The sequence below is a fragment of the Ictalurus furcatus genome, chromosome 25 (genome assembly GCF_023375685.1).
Source record: "Ictalurus furcatus strain D&B chromosome 25, Billie_1.0, whole genome shotgun sequence".
Classification (NCBI taxonomy): Eukaryota; Metazoa; Chordata; class Actinopteri; order Siluriformes; family Ictaluridae; genus Ictalurus; species Ictalurus furcatus.
In genome coordinates, this window is record NC_071279.1 from 8,547,910 (window position 1) to 8,572,869 (window position 24,960).

The 24,960-nt window shown below is 36.6% G+C and overlaps 1 protein-coding gene across 1 annotated transcript in view; it reads left to right on the top strand.

Moving 5' to 3' along the window:
• The window catches only part of si:dkey-71h2.2 (low density lipoprotein receptor adapter protein 1-B), a 33,448-nt gene extending 13,964 nt beyond the window's left edge, over positions 1-19,484 (top strand). The window contains exons 4-10 of the mRNA XM_053614389.1: positions 7,136-7,250; positions 8,214-8,286; positions 8,519-8,599; positions 8,794-8,918; positions 12,190-12,224; positions 16,594-16,626; positions 18,864-19,484. Coding sequence (XP_053470364.1) covers positions 7,136-7,250; positions 8,214-8,286; positions 8,519-8,599; positions 8,794-8,918; positions 12,190-12,224; positions 16,594-16,626; positions 18,864-18,966 — 565 coding nt within the window. The 3' untranslated portion in view covers positions 18,967-19,484. The remainder of the gene's footprint in view (positions 1-7,135; positions 7,251-8,213; positions 8,287-8,518; positions 8,600-8,793; positions 8,919-12,189; positions 12,225-16,593; positions 16,627-18,863) is intronic.
• The last annotated feature ends 5,476 nt before the right edge of the window (positions 19,485-24,960 follow it).

The following is a 24,960-nucleotide window of genomic DNA, read 5'->3' on the forward strand; positions in this document are numbered from 1 at the left end:
TAATCATTGCAAATTTAATCAGGTTAAAAGGTAAAACTATACGCCAAACACTCACCTAAAAAGCAAAAAGATTTTTATTAATCATTTAAATCATCTTAGAACTCGTAGCCATAATGTTCTTATTTGCTTCTTTTTATATTATTAGTTTTTAAAAAATTATTTGTTATTTATTTTATTTATCTTAATTATTTATTATTATAAAATTTATTTATTTTATAGTCAGCTCAGTTTTGTCCAGTTGTCTTGATTTGTTAATAATAAAATGTTTATATTACTTTGTAGGTTTTACCATTACACACTGTGTAATAAAGTAATGTATTTTAATTTATGTTGTTCAAAAGCATAAAAAAAAATAAATAACGATAATAAATCTATCACTATGGCGTTTCATCACACTGTTTGAGCCAAAAATGTTTATTTCAGTGCATCTGTACTTTTCTGTGATCACAATCATACAATGTTTTTATGTGCTGCTGAAGGTGTGGTGCTCTGGTGTTGTTTTCCACTGCAGGAGCTGAAGGAATATAGGAGCCTGATGCAAGAAAGGTGCTTGTGTGTGTAGAGATACTGTAGGTGTTGAGGAGTATTAAGTGGAGAGCAGGTCTCTGACTGCTGCTATGCTGATGTTTTCTTATCAGCGGTACCAGAGACACAGGGTGCTTCTAATTTCTTTAATCACGCCTCTTTGTTTCCTGTTTCCTTGCTTCACTTCCTCGTTTCTTAGCTCCTCTGTCTGAGGATGCAAGGAAAGCAAACAAGGTCAGGAGGACTCGAGGACCAATTAGTTTGTTTAATGTGACATCACTCTAAAGTGATTGACTTATTGATGATGTGCTGCACAGAGCATAAAGAGTCTGCGCATGCACAGCACCATGTTATTACCCATGCAAGAAACATCAATTAAAACAGCATTGCATGTGCACATCACATATTAAGTGTTGATGTTTTAGTCTATACAGTATTGAACTGGTTTCTCATATTTGCATTTTTAGGCTACGAATTTACATGTGGGGCGCATGGTGGCTTAGTGGTTAGCACGTTCGCCTCACACCTCCAGGGTCCGGGGTTCGATTGATCGGCCATGTGTGTGTGGAGTTTGCATATTCTCCCCGTGCTGCGGGGGTTTCTTCCGGGTACTCCGGTTTCCTCCCCCAGTCCAAAGACATGCGTGGTAGGCTGATTGGTGTGTCTAAAGTGTCCGTAGTATATGAATGGGTGTGTGAGTGTGTATGTGATTGTGCCCTGCGATGGACTGGCACCCTGTCCAGGGTGTACCCCGCCTTGTGCCCGATGCTCCCTGGGATTGGCTCCAGGTTCCCCTGCAACCCTGAAGAAGGAGTAAGCGGTAGAAGATGGATGGATGGATGGATGGAATTTACATGTATACCCGAGTAAGCTTGGGTATACATGTAAGCTTGGGAGAGATGAAGCATTTATGGTCATGTCCCTCACTACAATAAAGAAAATACCTCTTTGTAGGAAGCAATTGAGTTTATCATAAATCCAGAAGCATCCTTCATTAGCATCCTTACAAATGACAGACTTTGATCGATTTCCAGGTCAGAGGGTAACGAATGTATAGGAGTGATAAGAGATTAGTGTTTTCCCCCTCCCCCTCCATCCTGGTCATCACACTAGCTACACTCCTGTTGGTCACACCATGTGTCCTGCCAGACTCTTCACTTTTCTGTGGTCTTCTCTCTGCATTATTAATAGTCTAAGAAAATGAAAGGAGTGGAGTTGGAAATACACATAACTAGCCCCTCTAGATGTTTTTCTTCTCTTTTGCACTTGGCTTATTAGGATCCTCTCCTGAGGGAATGCAACACTCCCTGGAGCGCTGGATTTCTGTGTCAGATGCGGCCAGTGCAGACTTTGATCCCGGACTCAGCTAGATTTCAAAGAGACTTGAAAAGCAAGGTTTATTATTTGTTGATCAGTCAGAGAGGTACTTTGTCAGTCAGTTGGAGAGTAATGGTACAGGATATGTACTGCTGTACAAAATAATATTAAAATAATGTTAAAATATTACTAAAATACTATTGTTGTCCTGCCAAAAGTAAAATATAAATAATAATAAAAAAACAAACAAACAAAAAAACACCCATTAGGAATGTTCTGATGAACAATGACTAATTGATAGTTAATAGTAGAAAAATACATATAAGGGAAATGAATACATATACTGCATCCATGCAGTTATTCAAGCAAACAAGCCAGTTGGAGAGAGAGAGGGGGTGGGAGATTCCAGGAAAGAGCTTGGCTTTAATGATCTGTTTATGCATCCTTCTTCCTATTTATGTATCCAGCACCCATCTCTCTTCCAAAATAGTGCTTGCAAATAAAAGGCAAGAAAACAATTCTTTCTGTTTTTTGGCCAAGAATAAACTGTCTGTGATCTTTTTCACTTATGCGTGATATTTGTTTATATAACACAAGACTTCACATTTTCATTTTTTAAAAATCGCACCGTTTAGCACTTCATGATGTAGCATTGTGTTTATGGTTGTTTGCATTTATTCATTATTTATTCATAACTCTTTTATATAAGGTCTTTGTAGATTAAAGTAATTTGTTGGTGAGGTTGCGTATTGTTTGTTTTTTCCTAAAGCCTGACGTCTGCTCAGTGTTTGTGTAATGAGATTTGGCATGGCTCTCTATCAGCTGTGTGGGATTTCACTGACAGGTTAAAACTCGCTTTGGCTTTGCTCCCACTGTGCCAGTGCTAATGTATTCAGCCCTACTGTGTGTAACAGAACATAAGCAGGCAGACTCCCACTTCACTAAAGCAGTTAAACCTCTGCTAAAGCACACAAATCCTGTTCATAAATCTTGTTTTACTTTTGTTTTATGAGTAACCTGGATTTTTATTAAGATTAAAAATTCCTCAAAGGTCAATCCTGAAACACTGACAAAAAAAATTCCCCCCACATCTCCTTATGTTGATTCCTGAGGGAACAAGATACCCCAGTTTCTCAGTTTTGCAGCTTAGTCAGAGGTTTACTAATGCAAATCCGTTTGTGTGTCTTTATTGTTTATGACAGTTCTGCGTCGACTCACATGCACACCAAATGTCACTGTGTTGTGGCTGAAATTGTAAACACATGCCTTCCTGCCTGAAATCTGTGAATTGTTTTTTCCATTTCAGTGGAACATCACATGGGGCAGTTTGAGCTTGGCAGTTAAGGCTCTGGGTTACTGATCGGAAGGTCGGGGGTTCAAGCCCCAGCACTGCCAAGCTGTCACTGTTGGGCCCTTGAGCAAGGCCCTTAACCCTCTCTGCTCCAGGGGCGCTGTATCATGGCTGACCCTGCGCTCTGACCCCAACTTCCTGACATGCTGGGGTATGCGAAGAATTGAATTTCTCTGTGCATATGTATATGTGACCAATAAAGACTCATTATCACATGAAGTCAAATGAGAAATTTTGCTTACTTTTTGATGACTACCCCTCTTTTTCTGCTGTCAGAACAGCCTCAATTCTTCATGCCATGGATTCCACAAGGTGTTGGAAACATTGCTTTAAGAACCATGTTGACATGACTGCATCACAAAATCATTGCAGATTTGTCAGCTGCACATGCTGTGTGTCTCCCATTCTACCACATCCCAATGGTGATCTATTAGATTCACATGTGGTAACTGAAGAGGCCATTGAAGTACACTGAGCTTGTTGTCATGAAACCAGTTTGAAATTTGTGCTTTATGAAATGGCATATAACCATGCTGGAAGTAGTGATTGTGGCCATAAAGGGATACACATGATCAGCAGCATAGTCAGATAGACTGTGGCATTCAAATGCTTGATTGGTATTAATGAGCACAATGTGTGCCAAGAAAACATTCCCCACAACACCAGCCTGAACTGGTCCATACAGTAGATTCACACAGTTGATGCCAAATACTATCTGACCTTACTATCTGCATGTCTCAATAGAAATCAGACCAAGAGATGTTTTTCCACTTTTCAATTGTCCACTTTTGGTGGGCATGTGCCCACTGTAGCCTAATGTAGACTCCTGTTCTTGGCCGACTGGAATCAAACCCAATGTGGACTCCTGCTGTTGTAGCCCATCTGTCCCAAGGTTTGATGCTGAGTGGATAATTGCATAAATAAGCAGGTGTTCCTAATAAATTGACCAGTGCATGTAATGTCGAATGTCTGAATCTGAACTCCAGGACAATGTTTCCACTAAATTATTCAACAGGATTTGAATGGATATCATTTAAAATTCCAAGAGAACTTCAGTTAGTTAGGTGGAGAAACTTTATTTGGAATTTTACCCCGCCCCCTTGCTGTTTATAAAGTTTAGGACTGCATTACTGATGAAGATAAATAACAACTTGCCTCACGCATCATTACATGAAAGAAGAGTGAAAGAGGATGAGAAGGAGAGAGAATGAGAGAGATTAAGAGGGTGTCTTTGGCATTGCTATTTAGGTCGGATATCAGTAATAACGCAGGACGGTTATATATTGTGACCGGGAGAGCTAAGCCCTGGATTGATACACCAAATAGTTGACTCTTGCCTTTAGTGGTGCATCAGTTTTTCACCCCTATTTTATAGAAAATAGTTTGTGTATCCTATCAAGTGTTCCAGAGGCCTTGGAGGGAAAACGCCCCACATCACCACAGTTCCTCCACAATAATTAATAGAGGAGTTCTTTTATGAATAACCACCCTTGCTTTTATGGCATCTTGTTTTTTGTTGTATCATCTGACCATAGAACTCAATTTAAGTCAGATGCCTATGTCCAGCAAGAACTCCAGATTCTTACATTTGTGGTTAGATGAAAGAAAAGGCTTTCTTCTTGCATCAATTCCAAATATTTTGTTGGCATGGAGGTGGCATCCAATCCCAGATTTTGAGACTGGGTGACCCCCGAATGCTACAGTTTTCCACAACCATGCTCCTTGGAGAAGCTCCAACCACCCTCTTCACTGTGTGTATGGGCAATTTATACTTACATCCTCTTCCAGACAACCACATCATTACAATTTTTTTTTCTCTAAGAATGATTATCATTTTCAGTCATATCTATATGTGTCATATGTGTCACCTCATATTTATACTCCAGTGATGCAGGAAGCATCATAATTGATACATGTGGTTTAAAAATATATTTTCAATGAGATTTAAAAATAAAATTTTAAGATACATTTTTAATAAATATACATTAATTATAGGTTAGATTCTCTCATTTTCTCGCATTTAAGTACCCACAAGGTATTTTTTCATAGCCATTTCCTTCAGCCAAGTCTGACAATAATGTTGGAGTTGACTGAATGTTGACCAGAGTTTTCTCTGCTGATCATCCCAGCATCTCAAAGACATAATCCTACTTTATATTTTAATTGCACTATAGTTGGATTTAAAAGACAGGAAGGTAGGTCAAAAGTATGTGGACACCTGACCACTCACACCCACATGTGCTTGTTGAACATCCCATTAAAGATTCGGTCCTCCTTTACTGTTATAATAGCCTCCACACTTCAGGGAAGGCTTTCCACTAAATTCTGGAGTGTGGTTGTGGGGACGTGTTCATTCAACCACAAAAACATTAGTGAGTTCAGGCACTGATGTCAGGCGAGGAGTCCTGGGGTGCAGTCAGCATTCATTGGGGTTGAGTTCAGGGCTCTGTTCAGGACACTCGAGTTCTTTCACTCTAATCTTGTCAAATCATGTCTTCATAGAGTTTATTTTGCACTGTGATGCTGGAACAGGTTTAGGCCTTTTAGTTCCACTGAAGGGAAATTGTAATGCTACAACATGCAAGTACATCTAATACAGTTGTGTAACAGGGAAATTAGTGATATGATGTTCATGAATGATTCATTCATTTTGAATGAATCTTTATTATGACTCAAGAACAACGAGTTGTCAGAGAGTGATTCATTTCCGGACGGACAGACAGACAGACAGAGAGAAAGAGATTTTAATTATAGTCTCTGAAATGAATGAAAATGACTCGAAAAAATTTTCGTTCATTTTGCTGCACAAGATTCAAAGATCCGAGTCAGTAAAATGATCCAAATTTTCCATCACTAAGGTAAATCATATTTACATTTTAATTAATTATTTAGTTTTTACAATGAGAGCTTGGAACACTAAGGAGGTGGCTAGAGGAGCCAGAGGAAATGTTCCCAAGAAGATTACCAGCAAAGAATTGCACACCAGCACACAGCAAGTTTGACTCAAGACTGAGCATTGAGTGAGTGGAAAGCTGTTTTTAAATAGACTCAGCACAGGTGGTGATGATTCCCACTGATTATAATTAAGACCTTGCTCTCTGGCTCCCTCTGGTAACAGGAACCTGTCACCCAATATCTTTGGTTACTCTCTGCATCCCTCTATTGTTGGCACAACTGCGAACCAGCTGTCCCATGACTAATTGTGTGCGTCCAACTTTGTGGCAACAGTCTATGGAAGGCCCACTTATGGGTGTGACAATCAGGTGTCCACAAACTTTTGGCCATATAGTGTATAACTGGTATGTCTAGTGAGCAATCTGAAAGAATATCTTCTGTGGATTATATTCTATGGATTAGAGCTACTCCCAAACACAAGGTTTGTTGTTGATATTGCATTCATCACATTGCAGAAACAATGGACAAGTGGACTTTGTATGTACATGCTTCAATATAATTTACATTCTTATATTATATATCTTACATGATGAGTACAACAGGATTTAATGTGACTTTATACTGAGGACGTGAATTGGATATGTATGATTTTTCACCAAGGATCTTGACCTTACACATTATTTCAGCATTTATTTAAAAGTAACAGTTTTTTAACAGTAGTGATGAAGGACAGTTTGTCAAAGGCAGATTGCAGATGACAATCTTTTTATGTTTGCAAATCAATCAAATCTGCGTATACAGATATGTATGGGACACATACAGTGTCAGTGACACCCATCATGATTGGTAATCCTCATAATGAAGAAATCCTCAATTCTGTATTATTACTTGATCTTCTGGAATAAAGACAGACCTTCAGATAAGCCTCACATGTACACATAAACATCACTGTCTCTTTCAGAAGGATTTTCTTTACTCCTGTTATTAATTTTCTTCTTATGTACTAATTAATTACTAATTAATAAATGTTATTGCTTTTCTTTGTAGAATCTCCTACTGCACGGCTGATAAAACTCAGGATAAAGTCTTTGCCTACGTCTCACAGAGTGAGTTCAGTGAAACTCTGGAGTGCCATGCCTTCCTCTGCCAAAAGAAAAAAATTGTGAGTCTGTGTCTCAGATGAATGTGACTACAATTTGAGTGCAAAAGTTAATTACACCTTATTATAATTTATTGCCCCAATTATTATTTGTAAATTACCAGATAATGTATCATTATGTGTAAACACACCCACATGTACATGCAAATTACTTCTCTTTAATTGGGATATTGGCAAATTACTGTGTTTATATAAGAAACTGTACAACAATATTAGTATAAAATTGCCAAAGATATCCTATGTTAAGATATATCAAAAGTAAAAGGAAACAAAATATTACCAAAGTTAGTTATTTAATTTTATTTGAACTTCTTGTTGCACTAGATGTCTTGTAGATGAATTGTCAAATTTTCCTCTTTTTTTTTAAAAAAAAAAAACAACAGAAAACTCGTCTATTCCATTTTATTAAAATATTTCATCGGGGGTTCGATTCCCACCGTGGCCCTATGTGTGCAGAGTTTGCATGTTCTCCCCATGCTGTGGGGGTTTCCTCCGGGTACTCCGGTTTCCTCCCCCAGTCCAAAGACATCCATGGTAGGTTGATTGGCATGTCTAAAGTGTCCGTAGTGTATGAATGGGTTTGTGAATGTGTATGTGATTGTGCCCTGCGATGGATTGGCACCCTGTCCAGGGTGTACCCCTGGGATTGGCTCCAGGTTTCCCCGTGACCCTGAAGAAAGGATAAGCGGTATAGAAGATGGATGGATGGATTTTGTTACTAAGTTATGTAAATGAACATAAAAAGAATCACATTTTATATTTACTGCTGTTTCTTTTCCCCTGCCAACACTACTACTAGAGCTACAGAGGCAGTATACAGGAGTCAGTACTGAGTATTTATTATCAGGTGGACCGCTGATGCAACACAGTGTAGTGTGCTTTTCCTTGTGCTGTCCTCATGTGCTTATTTTCTCATACATTCTCATGCGACGAGGCTAATACTTCACCATGTTGTGTCTCCTGCAGGCCCAGGCAGTCACACTTACAGTAGCGCAGGCTTTTAAAGTTGCCTTGGACTTCTGGGAAATTGCCCAAGAAGGTAAGGACTTGAAATGATTATTATTATTATTTTATTTTATTTTTTTAAATATTTGAACCTTTTTGACATCATGGTCTCTGTTAGCACACTGAGATACAAAGCATGTAGAGTTTTGGGAATAAAAGTAAACATCTTTTTAATTAAGTTCTATGACGTATGTAACATGGTCTGTGATGCTTATGAATTCTGAACAGTAGTGACTTTACGCCTAATGTTTTGAAAATCTGTTCAGACAAAAGTAAGAAGGCTCGCACATGCTGTTCCTGTTCAGGCAGTGATCTTCATGTGGAAACACAACCTCACTCTGCTTCAGGTACTATAAATCTCCTGTTCATTATCCTATTCATGTTTCAGTTGTGAAATGGTCTATGAAATGTAATCAGTAACTTATGTATAATATGAGCCTTGGTGGAGGATTGGTTAGAAAGAGCAGTCTTATTTTAATGGTGTCTGTGTATATATTTATGTGTGTGTGTGTGTGTGTGTGTGTGTGTGTGTGTGGGACAGAGGCTGAAAAAACCCAGGCTCTGATGGAGCACAAACTACAGAAGCCCTTCCACTCCTCTTCCATCTATTCACCATCTCCATGCAGCAAGCTTGCCAGGAGACGGCCAGTTAAACAGGATTCCTGGGTATGACACTTTATAAGGAACACCTGTACCCCCGCTCATTCATGCAATGGTCCAAATGGAAGGCTATGGTATCTCACATAAGCGCTTTTTACAACCATGGTGAGCAGAAAAGCATCTCAGAATACAAAACACATCGAACCTTGAGGCAGAATCTGATGCTACATGAATCTTGATTTCTGCTGTGACATGCAGATGGTATGGTTAGAATTTGACATCAACAGCATGAATCTATAGACCCAACCTGCCATGTGTGCTGGTGGTATAATGGTGTGGGGAATGTTTTCTTGCCACACATTGGGCCCCTTAATAACCTTCAAATGTGAATGCCACAGCCAGGTTCCATGAACATAACAATGAGTTCAATGTACTTCACTGATCTCTCCACTCGTAGATTTGAATCCAATGGAATACCACCTGAATGGGGTATAACATTTCTTCTTTTTGAGCCATTCCTTGGTGGATTTGCTAGTGTGCTTAGGATCATTATCCTGTTGAAAGGTACACTTTTGATTAAACTTCAACTTACCTCACATTACCTTCAAGCACTCTTTGATATGATGCAGAATTCATAGTTGAATCAATGAATGCAATCTGTCCAGTCCCTGAAGCAGTGAAGCAACCCCAAACCATAACATTTCCACCACCGTGCTTCACAGTTAGTATGAGGTGCTTCTCCTGAAAAGCTGTTTTTGGTCTGCGACAAACATGTCTGCTGTTACTGTGGCCAAACAACTTTGATTCGTCTGTCCAGAGCAAATTATTCCAAAAGGCCTGGTCTTTGCCTATATGCTCATTGGGAAACTGTAGTCTTGCAAAGGCTTTTTCCTGACATGCCTCCCATGCAGGTCAAATTTGTGCAATCTCTTTCTGATTGTAGAAGCACGCACTTTGACACCAACAGTTGCAAGACTTACTAGCAGATCCTGTGATGAAATGTTGGGGTTCTTTGAACTTCTTTTTGCATCAGACGGTCTGCTCTTGGGCTGAATTTGTTGGGACGGCCAGTCCTGGACAAATTGGCAGTCATTTGAAAGCTGCACCATTTGTAGATTATTTTCCTTACAGTGGAATGATGTATTTCAAATCATTTGGAGATCTTTTTAAATCCCTTGCCAGACTCATAGGCATCCACAACATTTTTTCTGAATGCCTTACAGAACTCTTTAGATCTTGGCATGATGACACCACACACCTCAATAGCAAAGGAAACAACAGACACTAGATATGTGAGAGGAATAAATAAGACAGGTTCCACCTGCACTCCCTAAGCAGGTTCTAATCACTGGCACCCAATCTTCAACACCTGTTGTTTCTAATTTTATGGATTTGAAGGTGTGATAAATGTAGGGGTGTACTTATTTTTTCCATGTGAATGATCTGTTTTTTGTTCATTTAAATTGTGAAAATTACTACAAAATGTCAATTTTGATAGAGTGTATCACCTTTATTAATAGGCACTGTTTCAATGAGGATCAAACGTTTGCGTGTGCAAATATGTCAAAAAAGCCAACAATTTCCATGGGTTGTACTTATTTTTTCACACGACTGTGTGTGTGTGTGTGTATATATATATATATATATATATATATATATATATATATATATATATATATATATATATTACACATATGGGATCAAACATATAATGCTGCTGCTATAATTAACATTGTGAACAGTTTCTTATTAATATATATTTGCCATGACATACAGATGTACATCTGTACAAATTGTACTTTGTTCTTTCCCATACTCAAATTCTTGCTGAAAACAATGGATGCGTTTTTGCAGGTTGGTTCCACCAGGTGGTGGTGACTCTCTGCATGTTATAGTTAAGGTTTTTCTGGAGTATGCATTTAAACCACTAGGTGGAGACCTGAACTACTCCGTTCTCAGATTATACATTCATTCATTTATTCATACTGAGACTCATTTTCAGAGGTGCCCTACATATTGAAATACTATTAGGGATTTAAAACCTACAGCATATTATTGGACCTGGAGGTGATGATTAATAATTCAGCATTATTTAAAAAAATAATCAATAAAAAAAGTAATATTATTAGTATCTTTGAGGCTATTAGTAATTTTATTAATATACTGCCTATCATTAAAAGAAAAACATTAAATAATTTTTTGCACAGGTCTTGGCAGTTTTAAAGGTATGCGGTTTAAAGGAACTCCAATTTCCCGACTTGGAGAAATGTGAAAATTCATAAATTGTCTTTGAAAAAGTATGGATATGTTATTGTGATGTGATTGTATTGCAAGTCCTCTAAATCATAAGCTTTAAAATTCATTGTCTAAAAACCAACACAGCCTCCCTAATGCACTACCACAGCCTCCCTAATGCACTAGCACAGCATCCCTAATGCATAATGCCATTTCATGTTTTCCCTTTTAACGATGAAAAAAATGACCTTGTAAAACGAACAAAATAGACCATAGATATAATAGAATAGGATTGGTCCAAAATCATGTAATTTAAAATTAAAAATCAAACCCCAAAATAATTAAAACATGGATACTCATGCTTAACAGACCTGTTAACTGTAACCTGTTAAATAAATGATACTGTGATGTTTCGGTTAATTCTATTAATTATCTTCCATTTTATACAAAAATCAAGTTCCTCATGCGGGAATCTGCGGGGTTATCCAATCCTATGTGCAGGTACCATCTTAGTGATTTCTATATGAAGAAGGTTCTGTATGTTTTCATTTTCACTAGCATAACCTTGCTCACAAAAAAGAGAGAGTGCATTTGCCTCTGGATGTTTAGAGAGGAAAAACCCTCTTCCCTATAGAGACCAGAGTGATGCCTGGCCATTCTGTCACTTTTGATACAACAGTGCATTATGAAACGATGAATCGAAAGGTTTTACTATTGAGGGTCCGACCCGCTCATAAATAAATGAAGGGCAGACTGGCTTTAGACTCAAGCTGCAATATAATCACTCACCACGGAGTCCTTATACAAGATTACATTGATCAGCTACTTCAGCTGTACTCCCCGATAGACTCTCCTCTTGTTAATTGAATCTTTTTATGGTGATTGAATTCCCTTTATGGAAAGGACAGGAACTTGTTTACAATACAACCTCAGTCTGTAAAACACAGCATGATGTGCATGTAACAGTTAAATCACAGCGAGATCAGGCCATTCTTTATTGAGTATTGTGCTGTAGGTAGAACATATGATAGACATTTGCATTGCCATCAGAGCCTAGATATGTCAATGATAGCAATTCTCAGAATATCATTTCTTTTTTTAGGATATGGAAGAAGAAGGCCTCAACACATTCTCAAGGTACGTCCATTAAGTCTTCTTCCCAGTATTAGGAAGAGTTGTCTATACAAGGACTGCAGTACAAACTTTAATGGTTATCCATATATGAATGGTAGGAATATATTCATTGGTTTGAAATATTAATGCAATTGATGTACATTTTCTTTAGAAGAATAACATAATATGAAAGAGTGCATGCACTGATTAGTTCTCTTGATCACGTCCAGTGCTGTAAGGCTTGAAAGAATTTTGCGTACGACTGCAAAGGCTAATCCCAAAGCTTATTATTATCGACCACACGTTTAAGCTTGAGAGCATTCCAAGTGCAACACAGTTCACAAATTCACACTGTACAACTGTGATATTCAGAATGTTTAATGCGCCATATATGAGCGGTGTCTTTTTTTTCTCCCCAGGGAAAGTGATATGTCACTCTAAACACTTTTTTTTAATAATATGCCGCATAAACAGGCTTACAGCTTACCTGGGTCATGTGCAGTTATTTTCTTGTTTAGTATCAAGGAATGATGGGCCATATTGTCTTATTTTCTCCCTTAACTGGTGAGAGAGAGAGAGAGAGAGAGAGCGAGCGAGAGAGAGCAAGAGATTTAAAGCATCAGACATGAAGAATGTCTCAGTTTATTTGAGCATACCAATGCAAATCATCAGTAGCTTTGAATGAAAAAATATATGGGGTGGGTTTTACAGTATTTCAGATTCTCTCAATAATTTCTTGTTGCAAGTGTAGTATGTAGAAGGAGCGTGAAGGCTCTACAATTCGATGAACCTTTTTGCAGTTCGTCCGTGAATGTGAGTGTAAGCAAAATAGCAAAAGCCCATTTCCTTTTCTGATGGTTGCTATTACCATTGTGCACACCCAACAGGCAACATAGTAATTCCCCCATCTGGAAAAATCAATACTTTTAGGATAACTTAAACAGCACACATTCTTTAATAGCACTTTCCAAACTCTTGGAGTCAGACATTTTGTAAAGTGCTGTATTGTATTCTTTGTTTTTTAACAACACTGTATGATATGAAGCAGGCGCATGATGTCAATAACCTGATAGACTGATGATGCCACTTTAATTTATGCCCTTTCAGTTATGAAGCTGCTACATTACCATGATAATATAACAGATGTCTTTTCATGACTCCTTAAAAACAGCTCCTGTATGCAGTCATTTAAACATGAGAAATCTTTGCATCTCCTAAATGGTTTTCAGAGGTTTCTTCATAGAGCAGTTTTAGTGAAGTGCTTCATGTCAGGACTCATATCCTTACATACTGCACCTGCCAGCTCTAATATACTTACCTAATTGTAACTTTTCCCCATTGCAGTGGTGAATAAGATGCTAATCGTAGAGTTTGAGTTAGAGTTTGAGAAAGCCTATAGGGCAAAAAGCATAAATCCTACGAACACAATAAGAGCAAAGTGGTTCTGCTAAAATTGGGCTACAGTGTGTTTTAACAGTTTGCATAACCTTGTGCCTCGGGCACAAGTGGGGGAAATAAGTATGAGTATGATAGCATCAGCTTTTTTTCAGTAAATATATTTCCAATGAGGCTATTCACATGAAATTTTCTCCAGACATCAGTATTAATTGTATAAATCCACACACATAAAGAAATCCAAACATTAGAGTCGATAAATTAAGTTATGTGTAATAAAGCGGAATGACACAGGAAAAAAGTATTGAACACACTAAGTGAAATTTTATTTAATACTTAGTGGAGAAGTCTTTGTAATGACAGCTCCAAGATGCTTCCTGTATGAAGAAATTAATTGGCCGCAAGTCTGATTTACAGGTGTGATTTTGGCCCGTTCTTCTAAACATATTGTCTTTAAATCTTGTTTAATTGAATTCAAATCAGGTGATTGACTGGGCCATTCTAACACCTTGATTTTTTTTCTCTGAACCCAATTGAGAGTTTCCTTTGCTGCATGCTTTGGATCGTTGTCCTGCTGGAAGGTCCACCCACGTGTCATCTTCATCTTCCTGGTGGATGGCAGCAGATTCTTCTCAATAATCTCCCGGTAAAGGGCTGAATTCAGTTAAATGAAGTCTGCCAGTACTATGTGATGAAAAACAGCCCCACATCATGATGCTTCCACCTCCAAACTTCACTGTAGGTATAGTGTTTTTAGGGCCATGTGCAGTGTCATTTCTTCTCCAAACATGGTGTATAGTATGACATCCAAAAAGTTCATTTTTACTCGCATCTGACCAGACTGCATTCTCCCAGTATTTCATAGGCTTGTCCAAATGAGTTGTAGCAAACTTTAAACAAGCTTCGACATGCCTTTTCTTTAGTAATGGAGTCTTGCGGGGTGAGCGTGAGCAGTGGAGTGCATTGCCTGTTGTTTTCTCTGTGACGATGGCACGTGATGCCTCCAAGTGTTTCTGGAGCTCTTTCCGAGTGGTCCTTGGCTCTTGGGCTCTTCTTCTGACTCCCTGGTCAGAAATCTTCCGAGGAGCTCCTGTGCATGGCTGGTTGGTGATGGAGTGATGTTGCTTCCACTTGTGGATAATGGCCCCAATGGCGCTTACTGGAGGATTCAGAAGTTTTGAAATACGTCTGTATCTGATTCCATCAATATGTTTTGCAACAATAAGGTTGTGAAGGTCTTGGGAGAGCTCTTTGCTTTTACCCATCATTAGATGTTTCTTGTGTGACACATTGGTAACGAAAAGCCTTTTTACAGACCATCAATTTACTAAGCCAGCTGATATTAATTTGCACAGATAGGGGGTATAATTACTTATGGATTTCAGCTGGTTCCTTGCCTCACCTTGCCTTGGAGAACTGCTTTTTCTTAGTGTGTTCAATACTTTTTTCCCCGTATCATTCCACTTTATTGCACATAACTTTATTTATGGACTTTAATGTTGTGAATTCTTTATATTTCTGGATTTCTTGAGTTAATACTGATCTCTGGTGAAAATTTCATGTGAATAGACTCACTGCGAATATATTTACTGAAAAGAAATTTTGATGCGTTCAATACTAATTTCAATTTACTTATTATATATGTATAACTACTGATTGTGAAGAAATACATAAAGTCTATGTTCTACCAAAGTATGTTCTTTTCAATTTTTTTTTAATAATGAAAATGACATTCTTCTGCAGAAAAAATTATTGGAGAAGTCATTTAGATGAGCCGTTCTCACTGCTTTATTAGAAATGGTTCAGAAATTCTCTCTGTTAACTACTTAAAGTTGCAGGGCCCATCAGCATATCCAGACTTTCAATCCTCACTCTCAGAACTACATACCATTCTTATTAGTTTCACTGTAGTTACTGAATAAGTCACAGTATTTTATTAAATAATATACACTATATGGCCAAATGTATGTGGACACCAGACAATTACACCCATATGTTCTTATTGAACAACCCATCCCAGATTTAGTCCCCCTTTGTTGTTATAATAATTTCCACTCTTCTGGGAAGGCTTTCCACTAGATTTTGGAGAGTGGCTATGGGGATTTTATTTTTAAAATAGTTTTCCATGTATTTTAACAGCTGGATGGGTTTATAAAGGAGGAATAAAATATGATGGGCTTTGATGGGGAAACACGAGGTGGTGTGATAGGACCTGAAGCCAAGCCGATTGGTCAAAATCTTCTGACTAATCAGATTTGAGAATTCTGTGGTATAATGCTGTGGTATAAAAACAATTAAATTTCCAGATATTCATATACGGTTCCTTTGCCATAATATAATGATTAGGTTCTAGCATGCCTTAACACAGATGTAGGCACAACACCACAGGCAGCTCAGCTTATGGACCTGGAGAGTGAACACAGTCTAATTAGATATTAGATATTTAATCCTAGCTGATGATGCACAGAGAGACCGAGAGGCTGAGCACACTAAGCTAGGATCCTCTTGAGCAAACAGAAACTCTGTTTGTGTAATTGATCAGAGTGATTAATATTGTTCACTGCTGCCAATGGTGGCAGTCAACACTGGTGTCATGCCAGTGCATTAATATGCTTGGTCATCCAGCAGGTATAAATCATCTCACTCACCCTGGCAACAAGAGCCCACTGTCATTACTGTAATGTAATGAGGAACATGGCCAGGATCACTGATGTAAAAAAGCTTGCTGGCATAAATCTCTTCAAATGAGATCAGCCCAAATCGTTATCTCTCTCATTAATTTTGTCATCAAGCAGTATATAGACAGCTATCGTAAATATAGAGAAAATGCACGTAGTGATGCTCTCAGTAAAGCAGCAATCAAAGCATCATTTCAGTGTTTTTTATATACTTATACTGCTTATACCACAACGGCTAAGACATTTTGGAGCTAAGACATTATGTGATGGAATTACTGCCTAATTTTGCATGGATTTACACAGTCTTTGTCACTTGTCAGGCAGCAGTATGGGGCTGGAGGAGATGGACACAGGTAAGTGAGGTAATGGGGGGTTGTATATTGTGAATAAACAAATTTTGTACTGGGAGAAAATGTAGAGATCAGTGCTGGTTTGTGTAAGAGTGAGAATGGTGTAGGTGGTAGAGGTTGCATAGCTAAGTGGAGAACTGTTGACTAGTAGGGTCTGTGGAAAAATTAACTGAGGCAGATGGTGAAAAAACTAGGCTAAATGTGGGCTAATTTGTTCCTATAAACCTATTTCGGACAGGATGAAGCTAATTCTACAGTCAGCTCCACAAGACTATGCATGAAGTGGTGAGGAGTGCTTGTTTTTTAATCCCACTTCTGAAGAATTCCTCCCATAGTTAGATCATTCTGTTGTGACCAGCACTGTGTGAAAGAGCAGTTTCAAAGCCAAGGGTTGCAGATCATTAATCAATCCTACTCAGCTAAAGTCAGCTCAATCGTGCATGCCTGCTCAAAGAGGGTGATCCAGATTTGTTTTCTGATGCTACTGATGCCTGAGTTGGTGGAAAAACCACCTAGATGACACTGTAGATATTGCATCCTCCACCCAGCATTAAGCTGTAAAGAGCTTCTGCACTGTGTGGCGCACTCTCAGTTTCAGTATCGATGACCAGCTCATCCACACAAGTGCATTTTAACAATTGCTATTATATCCTTAAGTATAATATGAGTTAAATGTAATGTTACTGCTTGACTAGTAAAAATTAGTAACCGTGCAACCCCTATTAGCTATTAACATCAAAGTATGATCAAATCTATTCCATAAATGATACAAATAAGTTCAGAAAGCCAAGACATGATAGAAATGGCAGGAAGAAATAAGTAAGAAAACAACCAATAATAAATTCATAAGTAATAATATAAGTACATTTAGAAAACCAAGAAACAACATAAAAGTATGAGTAGCTATCCAGAAGTTGCAAGTAGATGCAAATTACAACGCACTATCATGGAGATGTGATGGTATCTAGATTGAAGGGAGAAGCTCTTTCCTCCATTCCGCTATTAGACACAGAAGGAATGAGATCATGCATTAAGAGCTCATGGATCATGCTTACATCCAAGAAAAGGACATGCCAGACACCCTTAGGTTAAAGTGTTGGCAGGCAGGTGTAGTTCTGAACCAGGAAACATAGATAATGTGGTGCAGAGCATACAAGAGATACGTGGAATACAAGGACAACAGTTTTATTTGATTCTTGCTGGAATGGAAAACCAGTGGATTCACCTGAGTAGGGGAGCTGCATGAGAGAACTCTGCGAAGATTGCAACCATGTACACAGCAGCATTCTGAATTATCTGCAAAAGAGATATCGCATATAAAGGAAGACCAGCAAGCAGAGAGTTACAGTAGTGAAACCTGGAAATAACTAATGCTTGTAAGAGCAATTGAGTGTGTCTGTAATCAGGAAAGATTGTATTTTGATGCTGTGAAGAAGAAATCCACAGGATCTGTTGGTTGATGTGATGTGATTGGTGGATTTAACCCTGGAAAGGGCATTGGATGGAAAAAAGATGTAGTATGTCATCAGTGTAGCACTTGTACGAGAAGCCCTGTGATCTAATCAGTTACCTAGCGATTTAGAATATATGGGAAAACAAGAGTGGACCGATTAGTAACACTGGGGAAATTCCAGCATTGAGGCGATAAGATGAAACTGAGTTCTATGTTTTTGGCAACAGCCGGGTCAGGTCAGGGCTCTTCCTCTATTTCCTCTACGTATTGTTCCATGCAGTGATTTTGCCATTAATGTTAGAAATCCTAAACAAATGTTTATTTAAAAAAACAAACAACTAAAAGCTAAAGCTAACAAGTTCATCGTGAACTTAACAAATCTCAATTCATTTTAGCACATTGATTTTCTAATAGATTGTTGTTCTCACTCCTCATATGTTATTCTTACTAGCAATATGGCTCTTTTGTGGGACACCATAGGAATTGAGGAATAGAATTTTGTAATAATTATAATCATCTTTCATCTTTCCCTGTAGAGTGCTATTAGTAATGATTGTGTTATGTCTAAACTGCTTTTGATTTCTGGGAGCTTCATTAGCACTCTAAATGGACAATATTCATGTCAATTGATTTGATATCAGTTGAATTGATTTGATATCAGTTGAATTGATTTGATCAGTTGTCACTCAATTTGAATCCAGTATTTATTCATTTGTATATGTTAATCTGTTGTTGTTGTTGTTGTTGTTGTTGTTGTTATTGTTGTTGCTTTTCTCTTCTCTGTTAGAATCAGACTGGCAGAGTCCTGCTCCAGAACAGTGTTTGAGGATGCAGCTGTGAGCCCACTGGAGGAGAACTGCATGTCTCTCAGCAGTGAAGAGACAGATTAATCACCCACCCACACACACACACACACACACATACATATATACACACACACACACATTGACAAAAAGAAAACTATCATTATCTACAAATGTAGAAGATACATCATGCACTGTAAGCACATAATACCAAATGGCAGCAACAAGAGTGCCCCATATATTTAATTAGCTTTTTCTAGTGTAACTGATCTATTAATTTATGTTTTCACAGCATTAGAAAGAAAAGGCTGCAGATCTCAGAGACACTATTATACTGTCCAACTAAACCACATTTTGCATTGTTTTCACAAAATGTGGTTCATTAGAATTACAGCCGTTCATACGAATCCATTTGCTCCCCGCTGAAAGTTTACAGATTTGCTGGTGTTTTTTTTCACCAGCAGACTATATTTTGCAGCCTTTCTGAAAATGTACATATAGAAAATGTATTACATTTATATCCACATTTTAATACAAAAAATTCATTATACTCTCAAAACTAAAGGTGCAATTCCATTTTTAGATTTGAAAATGAACATTTCACTGTAGGGGTCTGACAAATAATTTCCAACTATAAAAACCTTCTATATGATGTATGCTTTTATGATATTGTGAAACCAACAAAAAAAAATGGTCAAAGAATGATCAGTTAAATGCTTTTTTTTTTTTTTTTTTTTGAAGAACCAAAAATGTGGTCCTTTTACAGCAAAGAACCTTTCTAGCATCTTTGATTTTTCAGATCGTACTACTGAAATGGTCATTAAGTATGATCAATTCTGGCATTTTTAAAGACCTAAAGATTTTACAAGCCTAGGACTTGGTAATATGTCAAAAATATCATTACCTCAATACTTAGACATCTTTGTGATACACAATTTGTATCACAGCATTTAGTTTTGTTAAAGCACCATCAACAGTAGTGAAGCCATATTATAAAAGCTGTAAGTTTAGAGATGTTTTTTCTTTGAAGATTTACAGAAAAATGTAAGTTATTAGCTAGGGAAAACAACACACTCAGTCACATGTTTAATGTCCAATCAGGTACTTGTAACAATGAGTAACAATCAAGTAACAAAAACATTGACAATACTGATGATATGCACATGCAATACTCAGACAAGTGCATCATGATGTTATCTCATAGTCGTATCTCCCAACCCTACACTAGCCTTAGAGATGATTTTTAACACTGTGTTTAAACTGGTTTCTGCACATTCCCCCATCCCTGATACATAAGCTCATGGTAATGACAGATTTTTCTTATAAGGATAGCAGTCACTCTGATGCTGTCACTCTTTTAGCACTAATATACTGACAAAGCCTCAGGTGTGCCGGGTCACAGCTGTTCCAATGGAAATCCTTCAGAAACTCTTTATTATCCATGTGTTTATAACTATTATATGTATATTGCATTATATATAATCCTAGCAGCAAGTAATTATAATATTTGCAGTGTCTAAGTTTGTGAGATTTGTCCCATCATTTAGGTAGATTTATAGTTCTGCGAACTCTATTTGATGGCTTGCTTTTCATTTCATTTGAAACAAATGTGCATTATAGTGTTATATAGTTATTTTGCCATTTAATAGTTTCAAATACGAAATGTTTTCCTCAGTTTCCACCAGAAAGCAATTAATGTGAAATCCGTCTGTTGACTGCACAGTGAAAGCACCTCATTTAATGCCTGCTTCTCTGTCCTTTTTCTCCCAAGGTCAGACTATAATAGAAGCACAATAAAGATGAATTTCTTCCCTTTTCTCATGCAGTACAAAAGGTCAAACAGGTGGTTTTACTTCTCACTCAATTATTTTTCTTCATTGTTATGTTAGACTTATTTTTGTTACCTGCTTGCTGTTAGTATAAAAGACCGAATTGAGGTATTCCACCTTTTCTACAGTTTTGAATAGGCTTAATATGATTTTGGATTTTGGAATCATTTGAAATATATTTATTCATTTATGTCTGTCTTATAATATTTAGAATAATTAGGTTGCGTATCGTAATGGTTCGTATGACAGGTTATTTCAGCTTATTTTGTATAAATGAAGACACTTGTGCTCCACCAGCTTGCATGCACCATGTCAGTGCAGAGTCCTACATTTCTATGCATCCAATTTATACATATATGATGCATTCAATCTAATACAAGAAACTGGGATGATTCATACATGCTGGAGAGAAAAGTAATTATTTCCTGTGTAATTTTTAACATTTTGTGGATAACTGTGGTTAATTCATTTGATGGTGCTATTTTTATTTTAAAGACCTATGCAAAGTTTAAATTTACACAAACACAATATTATGTAACCTATTGTATATGGTATTCAAATCAATCAATAAAGCACCGAAAATGTAATATATGTACGGAATTGTGTTGAAAATGGAATCTGCTCAACATGACATTTTAAAGCATCAGAAATAATAAGAGCAGAACTTTCGAGTGATTCTTCACAAAACAAATGTAGAGTCATCCTTCTTGTTTCTGTTGTGAGCTCTCGAATATGTTCCCCAGATGGCTGCAGTGATAATTGGTGGAGAGATTTATGACTGTGTCAGACTGTATGATCTTTACTGACTCATGCTGGTCACCTGCAGTGCACTTCTACTGTTGAATCAATTTAGCAGCTCGAGTCAAAGTTTCCCCACTACGCCATGCAGCTGGTTCCTTCAGCACACTTCATTTCATTACAGCTCATTGACTTGTTGGTGCCAAATGGTTTATAGTAGATAACTATCTACTATAGTAGATAGAATATAACTTATAGCATATTCAGCTGAATGTGATAGTAGATGGGAGGGCATGACGATACCTTGACAATGATGTTGGGAAAACTATTAAATACACTGAAAGACAGATAAGCAGCTGCAGCCATAATTTCAGATAAAAAAAAAGTGTTTCAAGTCCATTATGACCTACTGGGTCAATTCCATGTTTCCTCCGAATACCAAACGTGAACAGTTGTAGTTCTTTAGATAATAATAATAATAATAATAATAATAATAAGACCTTTTTTGTCACTGATTGGGTTGACTGTAAATCAAAATCACACCTCAGGTCCTCAGATTTGGTGCATAGTTCCCTGTAATGGACTGAGATCCCATCCAGGGTTTACTCCTGCCTCACACAAAAATTTTAAAATAACGCTCTTACTAAACGTGAGTAATAAGATTCAGTATTGAATAATGATTTTGTTCAAATTAGTCAACACATAAAATTAGTCATTAGTTTGCCATTAACATCATTCAAAAACTTTGCTTTTATTTAAATTCTGTATTTGTGGCATAATATTCAATGAACAAAACCAAACAGCAGTCTATTATTCAGTAATCTTTATTGTAATTAATAATGTAGAAGAACAGAAGATAGCAAAATCTGATTATTTCAGATATAATTCTTCAAACAAGACAAAAACACCCCAGCAACAAATAAAGAAGAGAATTTAGTAGAATTTTGATGTGTAAACTCTCTTGTCTTGATCCTGGCAACTGTATAAATTATGATCAGTAGCCAAACTTGATTTACAGTAGATAAATTATAAGCATTAGCTGATGTACAGTCATTCACATAGCTCATATATATATATATATATATATATATATATATATATATATATATATATATATATATATATATATATATATATATATATATATAACTTCAGAGGCTGTCATAAAGTTAAGGCCAGTTTCTTGAAAGCATGGTAGTGTTTAAATAATGTTTTGTTTTTAAAAAAGATGATAAACTGTATATGTATTTATTGCTTTAAAATACTCATATAGCAATCAGTTGAATCACTTTTACTTTGCACAGGTACCGCTGAAGTGTTGCACGCAGTATTATTAGACAATATATACAAGCCAATGACTAACATGCATTCTAACTAATATTTCTGAGACATCACTTCAATATTTCTTCAGCTAGTTCTGAGTTTAAAACTGAAACATTCTCACACATAGTCCTACTAATATAACCAAAACCTTTAAATCTGTATATAAAAATCAAGGTCATTGGGGCTAGTGAGCAATTTGCAATGATCAGTAATGCTTTATGTATATTAAGATTCCCTTTAGTAACATTTACTATAAAATTGAACATTAACAAAACAAACTTCAACATTAATAAGCTGTAAATAATTTTAACTAAGCAACAAAACAACACATCAATTCATATTTTGGTAACACTGTATTTTAAGGAACACATATTAGCGAGTAATATAGATCTTGTTATTTGGTCAATAAAGCCAAAATTAGAAATGGTTTATTCACTAAGAATTAGATTTAATTCATCAACATTTCATAATTGGGGATGCGTTTTTTTAATGACTAAAACACATTATTAGTCAATAGTTTTATATGTAGTGATAATTTATTAAATGTCCATGTTGTGCAAATTATCGAGCATGAATTAATCATCAAAATTCACACCATATAAGTGCAAAACTGGCACTAATATGCTAAACCTGTAGAGTTTATGTTGTGTCAAGTGACTTCTGCAGACTTCTGAAAGCACGAATATTACATACTAATGATGTGTGTCCCATATTATAGTTTCATATACATTTCAATATTCATTCTTTCAAATAAAATTCAAATATTGTTTTGGTAAAGTTCTATAGCGTTATTTTTCATCAAAGATAAGATAATTGTTCTTTCATATAACATGTACCATAACAGTACAGATATATCTGTACTGACCATCTTTTTTTTAGCTTCTAATATGAGATAACTAAAACTCGACTTTACAATATAGAGCACGTTGTATTTGTGATTTATTCAGTTTTTCTAAGCTCCTAAAGTAAACTGCAGGTCACTTGATGCTCCACAGAATCTACTGTTATAACACGTCACCAATTGCAAACTAATAAGAGATGAATTTAGAGTAATTCATGCTTGATAATTTACATAGAGCTTTAACACAGCATTTATTGCACGTTATCAAAAACTAATAATACTAACAATCACATAACAGCTTACCAATCATGAACCAATACAAGTGGTGATGAGTAAAGTATAATTCTTAGTGAACAGTTCTGTTTTGGGAATTACAAGACTGATTTGGCGTTTGTGTTCCTTGTGTGTGTTCCTTAAAAGAAAATGCTTCTTGTGTTTATTTATTTATTTATTTATTACTAAATGCACCTGCATTATTTCTTTCAGGACTAACAATAATATAATATATTATACTGTAATATAAAGTCCACAAAAAATGACCAGAAATGAAATTACAACATTTTACTAAAGGTAATGAACTGAACTCAGGTCTCCAGGAGTAAATACTGGACTCCATCATTCAGCAATAGTTATGAATTTTACCAGTTAACCATTGAAAACATTAATACAGGCTTTATTCAAATTGATACATTTTTATATACAAATGAAATAAACATTACTCAGTGAAGATATTCATTATTTGGTTTATTTGCTTCATCATTATTATTATTACTTTTAAAAAGGCATTAATTACATATTTAACATTACTTATGGTGTATTGATGCTACATTTACAAAGCTAAAATGATGCTAGTTATGGGTGCCTTAATGCAAAATGTTACCCAAACTATCCATATATATATACGTTTAGTGCAAACAATGCATTTTTGTTCAAGTTGTAATCAGTTCTGCTGTATTCAAATCAAATGTACCTTCATTGTATATCCGACACATCAGTGACACATCCTTCTAATCTTTCTATAAGTATTTTCTAAGAAAACTTAGAAGGAACATGTGCTGAGCCTTTGAGCATCTTTATTTTTGGCCATGACGGCACAAGTGCGTACTTAAATTATGTCCCAGAATGCACACTTTGCTTCATTCAACAGTTTGAGGGGCTGTGAAAGGGGCACTCACACACACACACACACACACACACACACACAGACACGCACATGCGCAAGTACGTACACATGTACAAACGTGGAATCATAAAAAAAAACTGTTCTTCTACAATAGTCTTTCACAGGACCACACAATACCATATCAAAAATACAATGTAGTCGCAGGATCCCAGACTGAAAAGTGTGCA